Consider the following 14,804-nt stretch of genomic DNA (forward strand, 5'->3'; position numbering starts at 1 on the left):
TAGAAAACACAGAAATCCTGAAATGACCTTGCACTAAGTCACAGAAATCAGATGCCCTTAGAGTTGCTTTTCAGTATTTGAAGAATAGCAGTGTTGCTGATGCAGTAAGTTCTTCTGGAAGAAAGGACGCAATTCTCCAAGCATCTTTCCCTGTCAGTATTCATCTTACAGGGATTCCTTCGGTAATGTGGCTTTCTTTTTGCCCTTACTGATGCACAGAGGATGTGCATCAGACGGGACGGATGTGGTCTTACAGCAGCTGACATGATGCATGTGGCTCCAGCTCATGAACTCTGAAAGCAAAGTGCCTGTGTCAGGCTCTGCATTGCCTGCTGATATTTTTTATTTGCGTCCTGCTTTCCATCACACGGAGGCACAGACAGCATCGTACTTGTTTCTGCATTTTGTTTTGAGAGCAAAGAAGGCATCAGGCAAGATCCTGACCATCAGCTCAGTTTATTTCTGATGCTGGAGCTTTGTAATGACTCTCCAGTTTTTTAACTGAAAAAAAAAAAAGTCTCTGGAGTAACTGAGAGCAACCTGAGGGGTGCACTAAATTACGCTTTTAGGCAGTTGTTGCAGGTTGCAATATTCTGCCTTCCAGGCTTGAGCAGAAGGGGTTATTACACTGATCTGCCAAGTTCACTGACCAGTCTGCCTTGTAACTTGACTTGCCTTTACAACTGTTCAATGTTTGCATTATGGAGCACACAGAAACTCAGCAGAAGTTGTATTTTGCACTTAAAAATATGCACTTAAAAACGGGTGTATCAACATACAGATTTCATTGATTTTTTTTTCTCAAGGCAAGTTTAGGAAAATACAATTTCAGAAGTTCATTCTGCTTGGAAAGTAGTAAAAAATGCAGAATTGTCTTGCTACATTTGAAAGGAGAGTTGAGAGAGAAATGATCTATGAGTTTTTTGCTGATGCTTGAAGATCTGAATAGGTTTTGTTATGTACTGTCTGAGTGGGAATCTTTAAACTCAACTGCTGCCAGACTTCAGTCAGATAGATACACTTTACATAAAAATAGACAGATCTTGCCTTGCAAACCAGGCTTCTGTTTACAGCCACTGGTGCTCTCATCCTTTTTCGCCCCAGATACTGGTTTTAATGGCTTGAAGAGTGTAACAGTGTCAGTATGTAAGTGTTTTACCAGAATTATCTTCAGGTTGTCCTCTAGCAGCTACGCTGTGGTATTAGATCCTTATATCATGTCTACCAATTTGGTGGATGTGTCCACATTTATGGTACCACCCATTTTTCTAAGATTAACATCTAAATAGTTAGATTTGAGAATAATCCTTAAAGTGATTTAAGTGGCAATTTTTGATATACCAGGCATGTTCATTTTACAAACATCTGTATACGTTTACTCTGTAAACGTTTGACTAATAATAATTGGGCTATTCCAGGAAGAATTATGGCTCTAACTAATTGTTTTCTAATTATGCTTTCTGTTCCCAATCTGTACTCTGCTTAGCTTGGGTAAGCAAAATGGGCTAATAAGGTTTGCACTTTGCCTAGTCAGTCACTGCTTTGTGGTTCTTGCTTGTCAGCACAGTGCTATAGTGTTTTAGTCTTACCTTAAACACAGATTAAATCTTTCTTCACTGAAAATCAAAGAAAAGCATTTTACTTGCACAAGCTTTCCTTTGCAAAGAACCGTATGTATGTAACTGAATTCAGCAACATGCCATAAATACACGTGTTTTTCAGGCATGCTCCTGAAATAGATCGAACTCTGGAAGAGTTCTACCATTTAGTCCTGAATTAGTAGTACTTTTTTTCCAAGGACAGTGGCTAGTTACCTTTCCTTGCTTTTCATTTGTAAACTGCTGTTGCACGCTTTTTTTTTGCCCTCCCTTTAAATTCCCCGGCAGTGGAATGACACAGAGAACGTTCAAAGTTTTGAAGCCGGAGAACTTTGCTTCTTTGAAAAGTGGAACCTAATAATTTTAGGTAGTAAAACCTTAGCAATACCAGTTTATATGACGTTATTTTTACTTAATGGTAATGTTAATGTAATTAGAAATTCCTTCAGCAACTGAAATACAGAATTTACACGAGTTAGTAACCTTATGATAAGTCAGCTAAAATTATACTTAATTTATCTTTTAAATTCGTGTCTGTTACAAGGCTGCTGCGTCTTGCACTTCAAGTGGGCTGAGAAAGAAGCTCAGTCTTGAGTGTAGTCAATAGCCTATTTGTAATTATGTATTCGCTTTCATTTCATTCCATGATATTTGATTCTTTCCAGCTTTAAAAGATTCCAGTAAGAGATCCATTAACAGCGACTGGAAAATTGAGCTTCCTGGTGAGTTTCAGATCGCAGGCACTACTGTCCGGTACGTGCGAAGGGGTCTGTGGGAGAAAATCTCTGCCAAAGGACCAACTAAAATACCACTGCACTTGATGGTAACTTTATATCCTTTGTTTGTGTTTCTTAAGTGATGCAACCTAAAGGGTTTATATTCTAGATGAAAGTTAAATTTTGATTGCTTCCTCACTAGAGTTTCTTACAGGTATGCAGTATTGCTTCTCCTTGAATTCTTTTGCAGCATTGGAAGGGCTGGAGATACCCACCTCACTACTTAAAAATAACTGGAGCTATACTCTTGGGGAACATGCAGTGTCCCAGTAAACTCATTTCCAGTACAGGACATTTCTGTAATGTGTCACAGATAATATGACAGGTTCATTCTAGAGTCCATAGGTTTCCAGGAGCCTTCTTTCCTTCATGGACATACCTGCTCACATACATGAATAGAAATTTTGCCAAAATTCCTTCTTTGCTTATGCCAAAACATATTCTGTATTTAAACACGTTGTTGCTCTAATAGAAAAAATGAACGTTTTGCATGTAGAGATGATACATGTGAATTTGACTTTCTGAAGTGGCTTCATTGCATACAGAAATGTTCCTTGTTTTCTTTTTTTTTTAAAAAAGTTTTATGCATTTTAAGCTGTTCTTGAAGGTTTTGCTAATGTTCAGTATAGTTCTTCTGTTAATTTGGGTGATGGGGTGATTCATGGGCCAGTCCCTTAGTGTCAGTGGTAACCTGAATTTTTCTACCCATAAGATAACTCTATTACTGGTTACTGTCATTTCAAGGTTTCTGTAGAGAGGTTTGCATACAGACATAGAGTATTTTAACGTTTGCATTGTTTACTATGACTTTTTTATTCAATTACATTTTTCTGCGTGTGGTTTCTTTTCCTTGTGACTTTCTGTCGTGTTTGTTCAATGAAAACTAACTTCAAGCACTGCTGAATATCAGAAATCTCTCCCTTTCTTCATCTTAATTTTCTTTGTCTCATTGGCAGTCATGGTAAAACATCTGACAGCTCAGTCTGAAAAGCTCAGAAGTTGCTTAAACTTTTCACATGCACAAAAAAAAAACCAAAACAAAAAGAACTCCACTTTGTCAGTGCTTTTCCTGTGTCAAAATACAAGGAACATGAGGTGTTTTGTCTTAGCTTTGTCGGACAGATGGGTGAGTGTACCAGGCTCACATACAGACTGAGACAGTCAGTGATGTGGGTTTGGGCACATGGGCCTTCTCCTGACCATGTAATTCAGGGTCTGCCCTGTATAAAGGAGCTACGCTCATCATCAGGAAAAATCGACATCTCCTTGAGTTTGGCCTTAATGCAAGTCTTCCGTCCTGAAACCAGGACTTTGACAAAATATCTTGTACTTGCAAGATCTTCCTAACCTCATACAAGAAAAGGGAGTTGCACAGGTACCGTTTGTGAAGGTGCTGTGCAGGATTCCTTTGCCTGCTCTAGGGACTTTCCAGAGCATTGCTGGGTTGAGGCTTCTTGCAGTAAAACCTGGTACCAGCATTTTGCAAACTTCAGCATCAGTAGAGCTCTGATTTTAAAGAAATACTGTTTCTCCTTCACTAAGAAGAAAATAACATAGGAAACAGTTAATAACAAGTAAATAACATAGTGATTACAAGGTTTTCCATGAGTATCAGATTCAGGTACAGCCTTTTTCAGCTGATAAGAGCAAAAGAAATCTTCCTGAAATGATTAAAAAAGAGGAAAGTAAAAGCTACCAGTCCATTAAAAAAAAACACGTGGCTGAAAATCATTGCCAGTCATAAACAAAGCACGCGTGAAGTCTTTTCTCCAGATCAGATATTAATCTTTTCCTTGATAAAGGGTAGTGGGTTTCATTCTTTCAGCGCAAGAATGGCAGGATGGTTACCAGTTACCTCTAAATAGAAAACTGTTGTTCAAACAGTGGTGGAATACACTGGACTGACAAAGAGCCAGAAGCTTCAGTCAATCCATTGTGACCTGCATTTGAAACCAATTATACACACATACACACACACACACCAATTATATGTGGCTACGAAATTGCGTGAAATTGGTTTCATATGGGCCTTTAGATTCACTAGTCTTGCTCCCATATTGAGATAATAAGGATTTCTTTTTAGGGGCTGGTTTTTAATACTTGAGGCATTTCTCCAAGTGCATTGCTGTAAGTATATTTCTTGGAGAAATTGATGTTTGTGTAACTAGGCCTGTGCTAGACCTCCTTTTGGCAGCAGAGGACAACCAGACACTCCCAAAGCATAAAGATGCTTTAGAGAAGGGTGATTGATCGATTCTGTAGAACAAGCTGCCTGTATCTCGTGCACTTAAAGAAAGCCAGAGCAGTACTTGAGCTCTATGCTGCTGAATGCCTGGTATTTCTAATTGTGAAGAAAAGTATATATATCCATCTTTGTAATGATGGCTAACTAGTTTCAACCTTGGCATTGAGTTCTGGTAGGAAGGCTCCCTCTGTAGCTGAAGCAAAATCATGCCTTTGTTTCCAACATCTTCTGGAAGATGTTTTTCTGCCTGGAATCTGCGCTGTGGAGAGCAACTCCCAGGTGCTGAGTTTGTGTTGCCCCACAGTGTTCACAGACCTCCAGGATGTCGGTGGCTACAAGCTGGACCCTTTATTTCAGCACATATCGTGGGGGATTTGGGGTTAAACGAGCATATGACAGCTTTAGTGAAATTATTGGTGAAGTAGGAGTGATTTCTGCCAATCTTAATAGGAAGCAATGGTTGTTGAGATAAAATAGCGTTTGTAAGTTTGCTTTTTTTTTTAATTGGGCAGCTGTTTGCTTCATTTTGACAGCCCCTACTTAAAATATCTTTGCTAAGGGGCTGCTCCTGTTCCAGCAGGTGCCAAGAGCCAGCAGAATTCAACTGTCTAATGCTACTGAGATTATGAGATAATAAGTGTAACACCACTGCATCAGCATTAAAGTAGTAATTCTTTGATATTTGTATTAGAGTGATAATCCATGGGCCTGATACTGTATTGGGTGTCTTCTAGTCACTTCTGTCTTAAGCCAGTGGAAATGAGAGCCAAATGAAGCCCGACATGTAAATCAGAACAGGACCAGAACTGTCATTTGCCTGTGATGAACAGTTAAGCATTTTTCTCTGTTCCTCTGCATTTTTTAGTAGTCAGTAAATTTCAGAGTAATAACACTAAAGATGTCACATGTCACTCCATGGGAAGTAATCAGTTTGCTGTCGAAAGCAGGTTTCACCTCCTTCCAGCAATGTGCGGGGGTATGAAAATACATACGCTGCCAGCAGCTGGATGATACAGCTCCACCTTGCCATCCTCAGGCTTCTGAGATGACAAAATCCTGCTCCTATAGCTTTCAGCAGGAATAGTCACCCTCATTTTCAGTGCCCTGGATTACCAACACTACTTTAATTTCAGGTTCCTAGATAAAGATTTGGTTGCCTTTCATGAAGTACTTATATTTGGGAAATAAGGACCTGAAACAGCATTTCTAGCATTACTGTCTCTGCATTCTGTTAGCTTTCCCAGTTCACAGTATGTCTTAACAGTCTTTCTTTTCCTGCTGAACCAGGTGCTGTTATTTCATGACCAGAATTATGGAATTCATTATGAATACACCATTCCTGTAAACTATACTGCTGAAAACAGAAGCGAGCCAGAAAAGCAACAGGATTCTTTGTACATCTGGACGCACAGCGGATGGGAAGGGTGCAGCGTGCAGTGTGGAGGAGGTGAGGCCTTTAGGAAGCTTGGTGGGACTTGTACAGCGCCTGCAGACACCAGCCATTAGGGGTGCCTGCAGAAGGCGGTGTCGCCAAAACATGAAGGAAGCTGGCCGTGGTGATGTATGTTGCCATAATGAACCCAAACGAGAGCTCGTTCTCACCAGCTCTCCCAGCTATCATCTGCATCCCCACAGTTAATTTTCACCCAGCATTTTGGCAGGGACACTGCTTTGTCGGCTTGTTACTCTAGGCTGGAACTGCACCTGGCTTAGTGCTCCACGGATGGCTCAAGGCGCTGTGTGCAGCCTCATATCTCAAACCTCCGTCACATTCTTGGAGTAGAGTTTCCACAGGTGTTCAGACATGTTCGCTGAAAGACATTTCCTTCCCCGGGGATGAAATGGGAGCAGTGCTGCTGTGACAACTCCTGGAGGATTGCATCAGACCCTCTTAATGTGGGGTGGACTTTCTGGGAGTACATTAGCACATTGCAAATCACACTTTCCAGATGATCCCTGAAACAGATTTGTTGAAACCCTCGGGGGGATTCGATGCCTTTGAAGCCAGAGGCTGGTTTGTCAGCCACTGTCGGTTGAATTTTCAGTGCTGGAAGAAGTCGGGTTTTCCCTGAGGAACATGGATCTTTTCCATGCGTTCTGGACAGTTTTTCTTCACAAGTAGACCTGGTTATCTATCATATTTTATAACACAGGAAAAGAGCGCTCATCCTCTTGTTTGCAGGTTCACTGCCCTCAGTATACTGAAATCATGGATTTTTTTCTGTAAATAAAACTTATCTTAAAATGGACACTTTTACTCATCTTTTAAAACAATTTGTTAGAGCCATTAAGCCCTCACCTGAAAGAGTAGTAAATTTGTTTGTGGCTTTTCTGAACTGTGTTACAAGCCTGCCACATATCTGAATTATATCAGTACCTGGCAACATGACTTCCACCAGCAGTAGCTTGAATGGCAATTGATCTCATGTGCTTTGGTTGTCAGATGCTTTTATTACTTAGCCAACCTGGGAAGGGCCTCTTCCCTTTCTGCAGTTTGATCCTGAACCGCATCAATCAATTTAGCTGTCAATAACTTCCATATAGACTTGTACAAATCCTGTATTAACAGAATTTGAGTTATTTTAAATTATCTGCTGTAAATCATGAACAGAGTCAATCTGTTGCGAACTGAGGGTTACAAGAAGAGGAGCTGAGAAAACAAAATAATTAGCAGCAAGGCAAAGTCATATGGTGCAGGAATGGCATTTTCTTTGTCACGTCTGGTTACTGTCATGCTGCCTCATGACACCGTTTTCTGTCTGGCACACAGAGGAGAGCTGATCCTGGCGGGCCACGCTTCTGCTGTCTCAAGGAAATTGCTGATACCCAAGAATTAGTTTGTTTGAGAAAAGCTGACTACTCCTGAGATGTCTCTTACTAGCAAGGTTTTTTAAGCAGCATAACTGGAGGGAGAGGAAGATCAGAAATATTTTATTTTGGTGACTTAATTTCACCTCTTTGTGAAATACAAACAAACCCAGTTTGTCACTCTTGAAGCCTCGTTACTCCTTTTCAACCTGACTCCTCCTGTACTGGGAGCAGCAAGAGGCAGCTGTCCTGTCATTAGCAGTCACCGAGGGGCGGGTGGTTGTGTCTCCAGTTTACATAGCTGCAGCATCTGTCCTGGGTGATTACAGGGCACTGTAACATGTGAAGGAGGAACCAGAAATGAAAGCAAATTGTTTTCAAGATTGTTTTCCCATTAAGCACTAGAAGGAGAAAGCCCAATGTGTTGTTCTTGTGGAGCAGTCAATTTTACAGTTACTGGGGAGAGATTTGTAGCTTTTCTGAAGAAAAAAAGAAAACAAAAACACAAAACCAGAACAGTGCAAAGGTAAGACAAGTGGAAAATAAGATTGCTTACAGTGTTTGTAGGGCTGTGTAGATTGCATCTTGTAAAGATGGTAGGGAGACCTAGTTAATGAGTTGACACATTTTTGTTCTTAGCGACTAGTTTCCTGTTTTTCAGCGTAGTTTTTTATTTGATTTACAGGCGAACGGAAAACAATTGTGTCCTGTACTCGAATTATTAACAAGACCATGACACTGGTGAATGACAGTGACTGCCAGCGAGTGAATCGCCCCGAGCCCCAGGTCAGGAAATGTAACACACACCCCTGCCAGTCACGGTAAGGAGTTAAAATAATAAAAACCAATATCCTTTTCCTTCGCAAATCACCCATTTCACAAGTCTCCATCTGGTGAACATGGTGAAAATGTCTAAAAGCATTGGGACGCATTGTTAGCCACAGTAACCAGCTGTAATATTCATTTCCTTTTGTTGAGCAGATCAGATTTTCATTACCTCAGAGTCCATTTAATCTGTGACCAGTAAGTCCAGATTCCATGTGAGCTGCCTGCATGCATTGTCTGAGGATGGTTTTTTCTTTTCTTTTTGGCTGCCTCCTGGGAGACAGAGCAACTTGCAGCATAAAGCTAGACAAGATTGCAGTGACTGCATATCCGACCTTTTTTTTTTTAAAAAAAGCATCAGAGTAGGGCCTGATTAATTTTTGTAGCACACAGTGTTACATATAACCTCCTGAACAGCCCACAGCCTTTAAGCTTCCATAGCTTGTCTGCTGTGCTGCGTGCCTGATCTGTATGAGCAGATAGTTTAGAGTGGGAGTCTGCAGGCAAGGAGTGTCTTTTGTTTGTGTGAAGTTTGTTCAGTGTCTACCAACACCTGCATAGTTTTGGAAACATACCTGAACCTTGCTGAAGTCAACAAATGACAATGAAACACATTTTAGATGCTTTCCTCAGTAAGAATGGTTTTCTGCATCAGTAGGAGTAATTAAAGCTGTAATAGTCGTAAGTTCTAAAAATAATAAAAAGCTTTTCATTTGGCAAGCACTTTTAGATGACTTAATTTTGTTGTGCGTTGTATAAAAAATGGAGTTTCTGTCCAAACTGACAAAACACAGAAAAGCAAATTAATTCGTTCTGTTTGTTTGCTAGCAAAAATGTTCACTCTTGGTCTGAAGCAATTTTTAGTCCACTTTTGATAGCAGTTAGAACACAGATTTAGGATAAAGCTCAGGAATATCTACAAAAGCCGGTTCAAAGCAACTTGATAGCTGTTGCATCTTGTACAGTCATAGAAGCCAGGGAAAAGTACCTACAAAGCTCATCCTGCTGGCAGAAACAGTAGGGGAAATGAGAAGCAGCACATTTCCTTCTAATTGACTTGCGCTCTGATTAAAGTGCCCTGAAGCAGGGAAACGTAGTGTCAGGTAATCCATCAATAAGGATGTTTTTTTTTCAGATCTCGTTTTGTGTCTGCAATGCCTATTACAGCTGTACAATATTGTGGCCATGCTGCTTTCAGCAGTTCTGAAAGGTGTAATGAGATAGCCTGTGTGCTTCTAGGTCTGTAAGGAGAGCCAGACTCTCAGTGACTTCAAGGAAACAATATTTCCACAAGGAAGTTTCCTAAATGCAGATTCAGCAATGCTGGCATTTCTGTCGTGTCATTTTCTCTGAAAGGCAGAAACAAGGAGCATCTGCTTGTGTTTCTGCCCTAGCACCAAGTATTTCTTTTAGACCTTTTGTAAAGACCTTGGGAAGAGACTGGAGTGAGTCAAGGTGATACAGAGGGGTTCAGGTGGTAGAGATGAAGAAAAGCAGCTTACAAAGCTTGGGAGGAAGTGAGAGGCTTTTGTCTCTATTAGCTGAATGCGACATAAAGAGGCCTTGCACGTCAAAGTCTTGTAGAGCCTTAAGACCCGCAGTGCTGTTTCTCAATGGGATCTCTGTGATACTGAGCCCTTGGTGAACTCTCCTCCTTGTTGCACATTTTCCTCGTGGTATTGCTGCCTCTCCAGGGCAGCAACAGTGGGTTAGGTTGAATCACACAAAATCTCCTGAGAAAGAGCCAGTCCGTTCCCATGTGCAGATTGTGTTCTTTTGTGGATTCAGATTCAGCCCTTAATGTCGTTCCAATGCTGTACTCCCTTCTTCTTTATGGAGTTATCGCGCAATTTATAGCCACACTTTAGCCCACTTCTCCTCAGGAGCAATTAGCACCAGCGCAGTGACACTCTCATTGGTACATTTTTTGTTGGAGCAATGACAGCAGACACCAAATGTGCTTAATGCCCAGAAAGGCCACAAAATCCTTGCTGATGATCTGACAGACCACACTCCCTCACTCCCTCCGTGTAGACCACACTTTCACACTTAACATGCTTTTGACTGGAAACATTTTTCAGAAGCACATTCTCCGTGCCTCTGTAGAATTTAAATTTCCACTTGCGTTTGCCCACCCAGATATTAGAAATGCATGCTTAGCATATTCTCTGACCAAGAACATCTTAAAGAAACCATTCTCTTCCACCATGTCAATGCTTTTTTTATAAGCCCTGAATTTGTTTTAGGGTTTCAAGTAAAATTACTGTAGCATCTTGTTACAATAAGGTCTTTTCTTGCTTCCACTCGGACCCAGCCCTTTACCTGAGCAGAAGAAAGAATAATGCTTTCCTTTCTGTAGTAGGTCTGCTCTGTTTTGTGTATTATTATCTAGATTTACACTTCTGCTCAAAATGTAAGGGAATCATCTTACAGAGAATTTGTCTCCAGGGAAAGGTCTGATGTCCAGAGCACAAGACTTGGTCATAGGACACTCATTCTCTGTTGCTCTTTTGGCTACGCTGTGTGACTTACATTCATTATCCTACACTGTCCATTTGCTTCCTCTCTCGATCTGTGTGTAATGTGGATTGCAAACTCTTTGGGATGGAGTGAGATCATGTTGTATAAATGGAGGAGGAGGTTATTGCTGTTGAGATTGTAATGAAAATGAAAAACAATAACCTACATTACATATAAAGTGATCTGGAGAGAAAAAAAGGTACGATATTAATAACAGTGTCTTTCTTCCAGCATGATCCCAAAGTGCTTTGCAAATTATACATCCCTTTGAACTTCTGCCACCTCTTGGGAGAGCCAAATAATGTGGGGCAGGGGACAGTAGTTTCATGAGGCCAAGGAGAAGATTAGAGCTCTGCAACTGCATCCCAGCATCCGAAAAAAACAAAGCAGGATTGGAAAAAAGGATTGGATACACTGACATGTTTTAAAATTAAACGTCAGACTACAGAATTTTCTTAAGGGTTTTGTTGAAACTGGCAAAAATGAAAGAATCTTTCATTCTTTATTATTGTTACTCTTTCACCTTTTAAAAAAATGCCTCTTTTTCTTCCTATTTTATTTTTTATGTTCCTTGACCCTCTTTTTCCATTAAATTCTTTACAGCTTCCTTTCCTGTCCCAACTGCACCCTATTAGCACCTCTTTATTCTAATCCTTTGCCTAGCTCTTTAGATATTTTTTACAAAACCCTGCTGTAACCAGATGGAATCTGGATTCTTGCATGCGGTGCGTATGGGTTGTTTCCAGCACACTGAACACCAACCCAAATATATAGGCAAACCCAGCACTCATGTTGGCACCAGACTCAGAAATCACAGATCACATCAGCTGTTATTACTGAAAACATAGGTCGGCCAGTGGCCACACACTTCAACATGCATGGTTGGGTCTATGAATATGAAACTGCTCCCCTCTAATGCAGGAAGAGAACCAAAAACACATGAAATTTCCCAACTGTTAGACTTCTTGTGGCCTGCATGCAAACACTGTTAGTTTTCCTCCTCTTTGCTGTAACAGATTTTAATAGAGTTGAAGTTCTTTCAGGGACCTGTTGAATATGTGCTGTTCCTACACAGATGCTTAACAACAGCATGAACAGCCAGAAATCCCTGCCATCATCTGCAGAAAACCACAGGAGACCTGAGCCCTTATTTTCACTGCTCAGGACTTGAAAGCACCTCTGAGTCAAATAGTTAGTTTTCTGCTACTACCATGTCATACACTAGTTTCCATAAGCCAATTTTGCTCCACAGTTTATTATTTCCCTCGCTGGAAGGCTTTTCTGTGACCTTGGTGTTCATGTGGGTCAGGATCTTTTATTTGCGGTCTTAATTATTCGCTGTCCTTTTTCAGCTACTTGTTCTTGCATCAGCACTGTTTATTTGCTTATGTAGTTTTCTCCCGCCCTAGCTTTTTTCTGTATGCTTAGTGGCTTACGATAAAACAAACCAATTTATCTCCTTCTGTCATTTTGCTGGGGTAAATCCATTACTTTTAACTGCTTCTTGGATGAGAAACTGTCCGTGGAGTCTCACTTCCCTTCTGTGCTACTGCTCTAATTTAAATTATTTAAATGCATCGTTTCAGGGCATAGGTGACCAGAATTGTGTTGGAAAATCTCATCCTCGGTTTCATCTAGCCCTTACACAGTTGCATTCGTACTTCCTGCCTTCATTGGCAGCAACTCTCCTGACGCATTCTTTGCTTTTTTCATGGCTGTATCACATTTGTGGCTTAGAGTCATTCTGGATGTTTTCCTCTTCATTTGTTTCAACATATGAATCTTACTTTAACATGGACATGCTTGTTATTAGTCCCTAAGCACACAACCTTGCACTGTGTACTATTAATTTTCAACATAGCTTTTTTATTACAGTACTCAAGGTTGGTCAGTTCTTCTTGTTATGGTATACTAATGCTCCTTTGCATTGACAATGCTTCCAGACTTTGTATTGTCAACAGTTTCACCAGTTTTTCAACAGTTTTCTTCTTTTCGTGCCAAGGTCATCAAAAGCAAGACAGGTCTTTCAAGAAGTCCCCTGGTAACTAATCTAAATTTCCTTCATACCTGATACTACCTTTAAAGCACTACACTGTGGCCAGCTCTCACCTTCCATGCACATTGATATCCATGCTTTCCAGCATATGACCAGTTTCTCCAACTTACATAAACATTTCTAATACAACAAAAGGAGTTCTTCACTGGTAACTAAATAGATTAAATCTACCACATTTCCGCTCTCTGGAAAAGCAGTTATTTTAATCAAAGAAATACACTCAATTAGTTTTGCCTGGTCTGCCTGGAGGAAGCCTATGTTGCATTTTTCCTGTTTTCCATTTACCACTATGTCATTGATTATTGTTTCCCTCTAAATCCATTCTAAAAACCGGCATGCTACTGACGTGAGGCCTGTCATTACATGGATCACTTCTTCCTTTCCTTCTTTCCTTCTTTCCCTCTTTCCTTCTTTCCTTCTTTCCTATTGCCACTTTTCCATCTGTGGGCAGGAATCCAACACCGCTTTCCAAGGGCTCACACACTGCAGTGATGCCTGCTGGGGAGAAAATTAAGCCAGTTGCAAGGGTCAGCCAAGACCCCAGCTGGCTCAGCACCTTGTAGGCTTGCCCAAAAGGCTAGTGACTGCTCGAAGCATGGGTGCCTTCGTGTGCGATGGTTGATGGTGCCTGCCGCTTGGTCCCTGGTCTGGTTTAAGCTCATGGTGCTTGCCTGTAAGATTCTTATTGTCTGAGAGCCTGCCTCTCCCTTTAGACTCCATCATAAACCCATGATGATACGCAAGAATGCAGTCCTACAGAGCAAACACTGTCCTCATGGATGATGATGGTCAGTAACAAAGTGAAAATCATTTTGCGTGCTATGACCTGGGCTGTATTCAGATCAGCCTGCCTGCCTGCCATGTTTGATCAAGTCTCCTTGATTCCAGGCTTTTTGCACCATATTTATTTGTATTATCATCACACATAGATGAGGAGCAGAACAGTTTTGATTTTATTTTGTGGGGTCTTGCAAAAAAACAGAATTTGGGGGAGCTATCTGATGGGAAACTCCTGGAGAAAGCTGGCATTCTACTTGCAGGACTGTATGGAAATTATACTAAACTGGAGGGACTTATGGGGAGTACCTGTTAAGAGAAGGGACTAAGCTGGACACTTTGTATTTAATTATTACAAATTCATATGTTCTTTCATTAGTGTGTTCAGACTCTTTTGGAACTGGTACAAATTTTTATCATCCATAAGGTCCAGTGGCAAGGAGTTCAAGACCTTACCTATGCCTTGTGCTAAGACACATCTCCTTTTGTGTGTTCTGAATTTGGTTACATGAAAAAAAAAAAAAAAAAAAGAAAGAAAGAACAGCTATGGGGATGGTTTCAAATCATTTTAGCCTGGAAATCTGGCATAAATAGTAATGTTAGCACCCTCTGATCCAAGGAGGCACCACGTAAGAGCTCATTTTGAAGCACTTCCCAAAACTGGAGTTGGGATCTCCAGAATCAGTTTGAGCTTAATGAATTTGCCAGGACTGCGCTGGACACGGTGCGAGACACGGTGGCTGCCGGCGGCTGAGCGAGCAGGCAATGCTGCGCCCTGGTGGCTGCTCTTCGGGGAAACCCGCCTGGGCTGGAAACCCGCAGGTCTCCGGCAGGTCTTGCAGAAGAAGCCAAATGCTGTAGACCAGAAAGCCTCGTATAAACTGGGCACCCTTGTGAGTAGCTGCTGTGGGTATCTGCTGTCCTACCGTGGGCACGTCCCGCTATCAACCAGCCACTAGAAGGAGACAAAATCATGCACGTTCCAGGTTGTAGGCAGCTCATCGAGTACAGCAACAGGCAGTCAGGAGTTAATTAGCTACTGAAAGGCCTAAAGATGTTTCCAAGCAAATCCAGCAACCCAACTCAATGAGGCAATTCTGGAAAAGAAGTAAGAGAAAAGGCTTGGGAACAAGCAGAGGATAAAATTAGGAGGGCTTGTTGGCTACTGGTAAATGCATTTACATCAAATAATTTGAGAT

The 14,804-nt window shown here is 41.2% G+C and overlaps 1 protein-coding gene across 2 annotated transcripts in view; it reads left to right on the top strand.

Annotated features, from left to right (window-relative positions):
- The window catches only part of ADAMTS17 (ADAM metallopeptidase with thrombospondin type 1 motif 17), a 177,623-nt gene that overhangs the window by 129,460 nt on the left and 33,359 nt on the right, over positions 1 to 14,804 (top strand). For both annotated transcript variants that reach the window (XM_048076347.2, XM_048076348.2), the window contains 3 exons: positions 2,264 to 2,421; positions 5,907 to 6,066; positions 8,113 to 8,248. In XM_048076347.2, coding sequence (XP_047932304.2) covers positions 2,264 to 2,421; positions 5,907 to 6,066; positions 8,113 to 8,248 — 454 coding nt within the window. The remainder of the gene's footprint in view (positions 1 to 2,263; positions 2,422 to 5,906; positions 6,067 to 8,112; positions 8,249 to 14,804) is intronic.

The sequence above is a fragment of the Anser cygnoides genome, chromosome 11 (genome assembly GCF_040182565.1).
Source record: "Anser cygnoides isolate HZ-2024a breed goose chromosome 11, Taihu_goose_T2T_genome, whole genome shotgun sequence".
Lineage (NCBI taxonomy): Eukaryota > Metazoa > Chordata > Aves > Anseriformes > Anatidae > Anser > Anser cygnoides.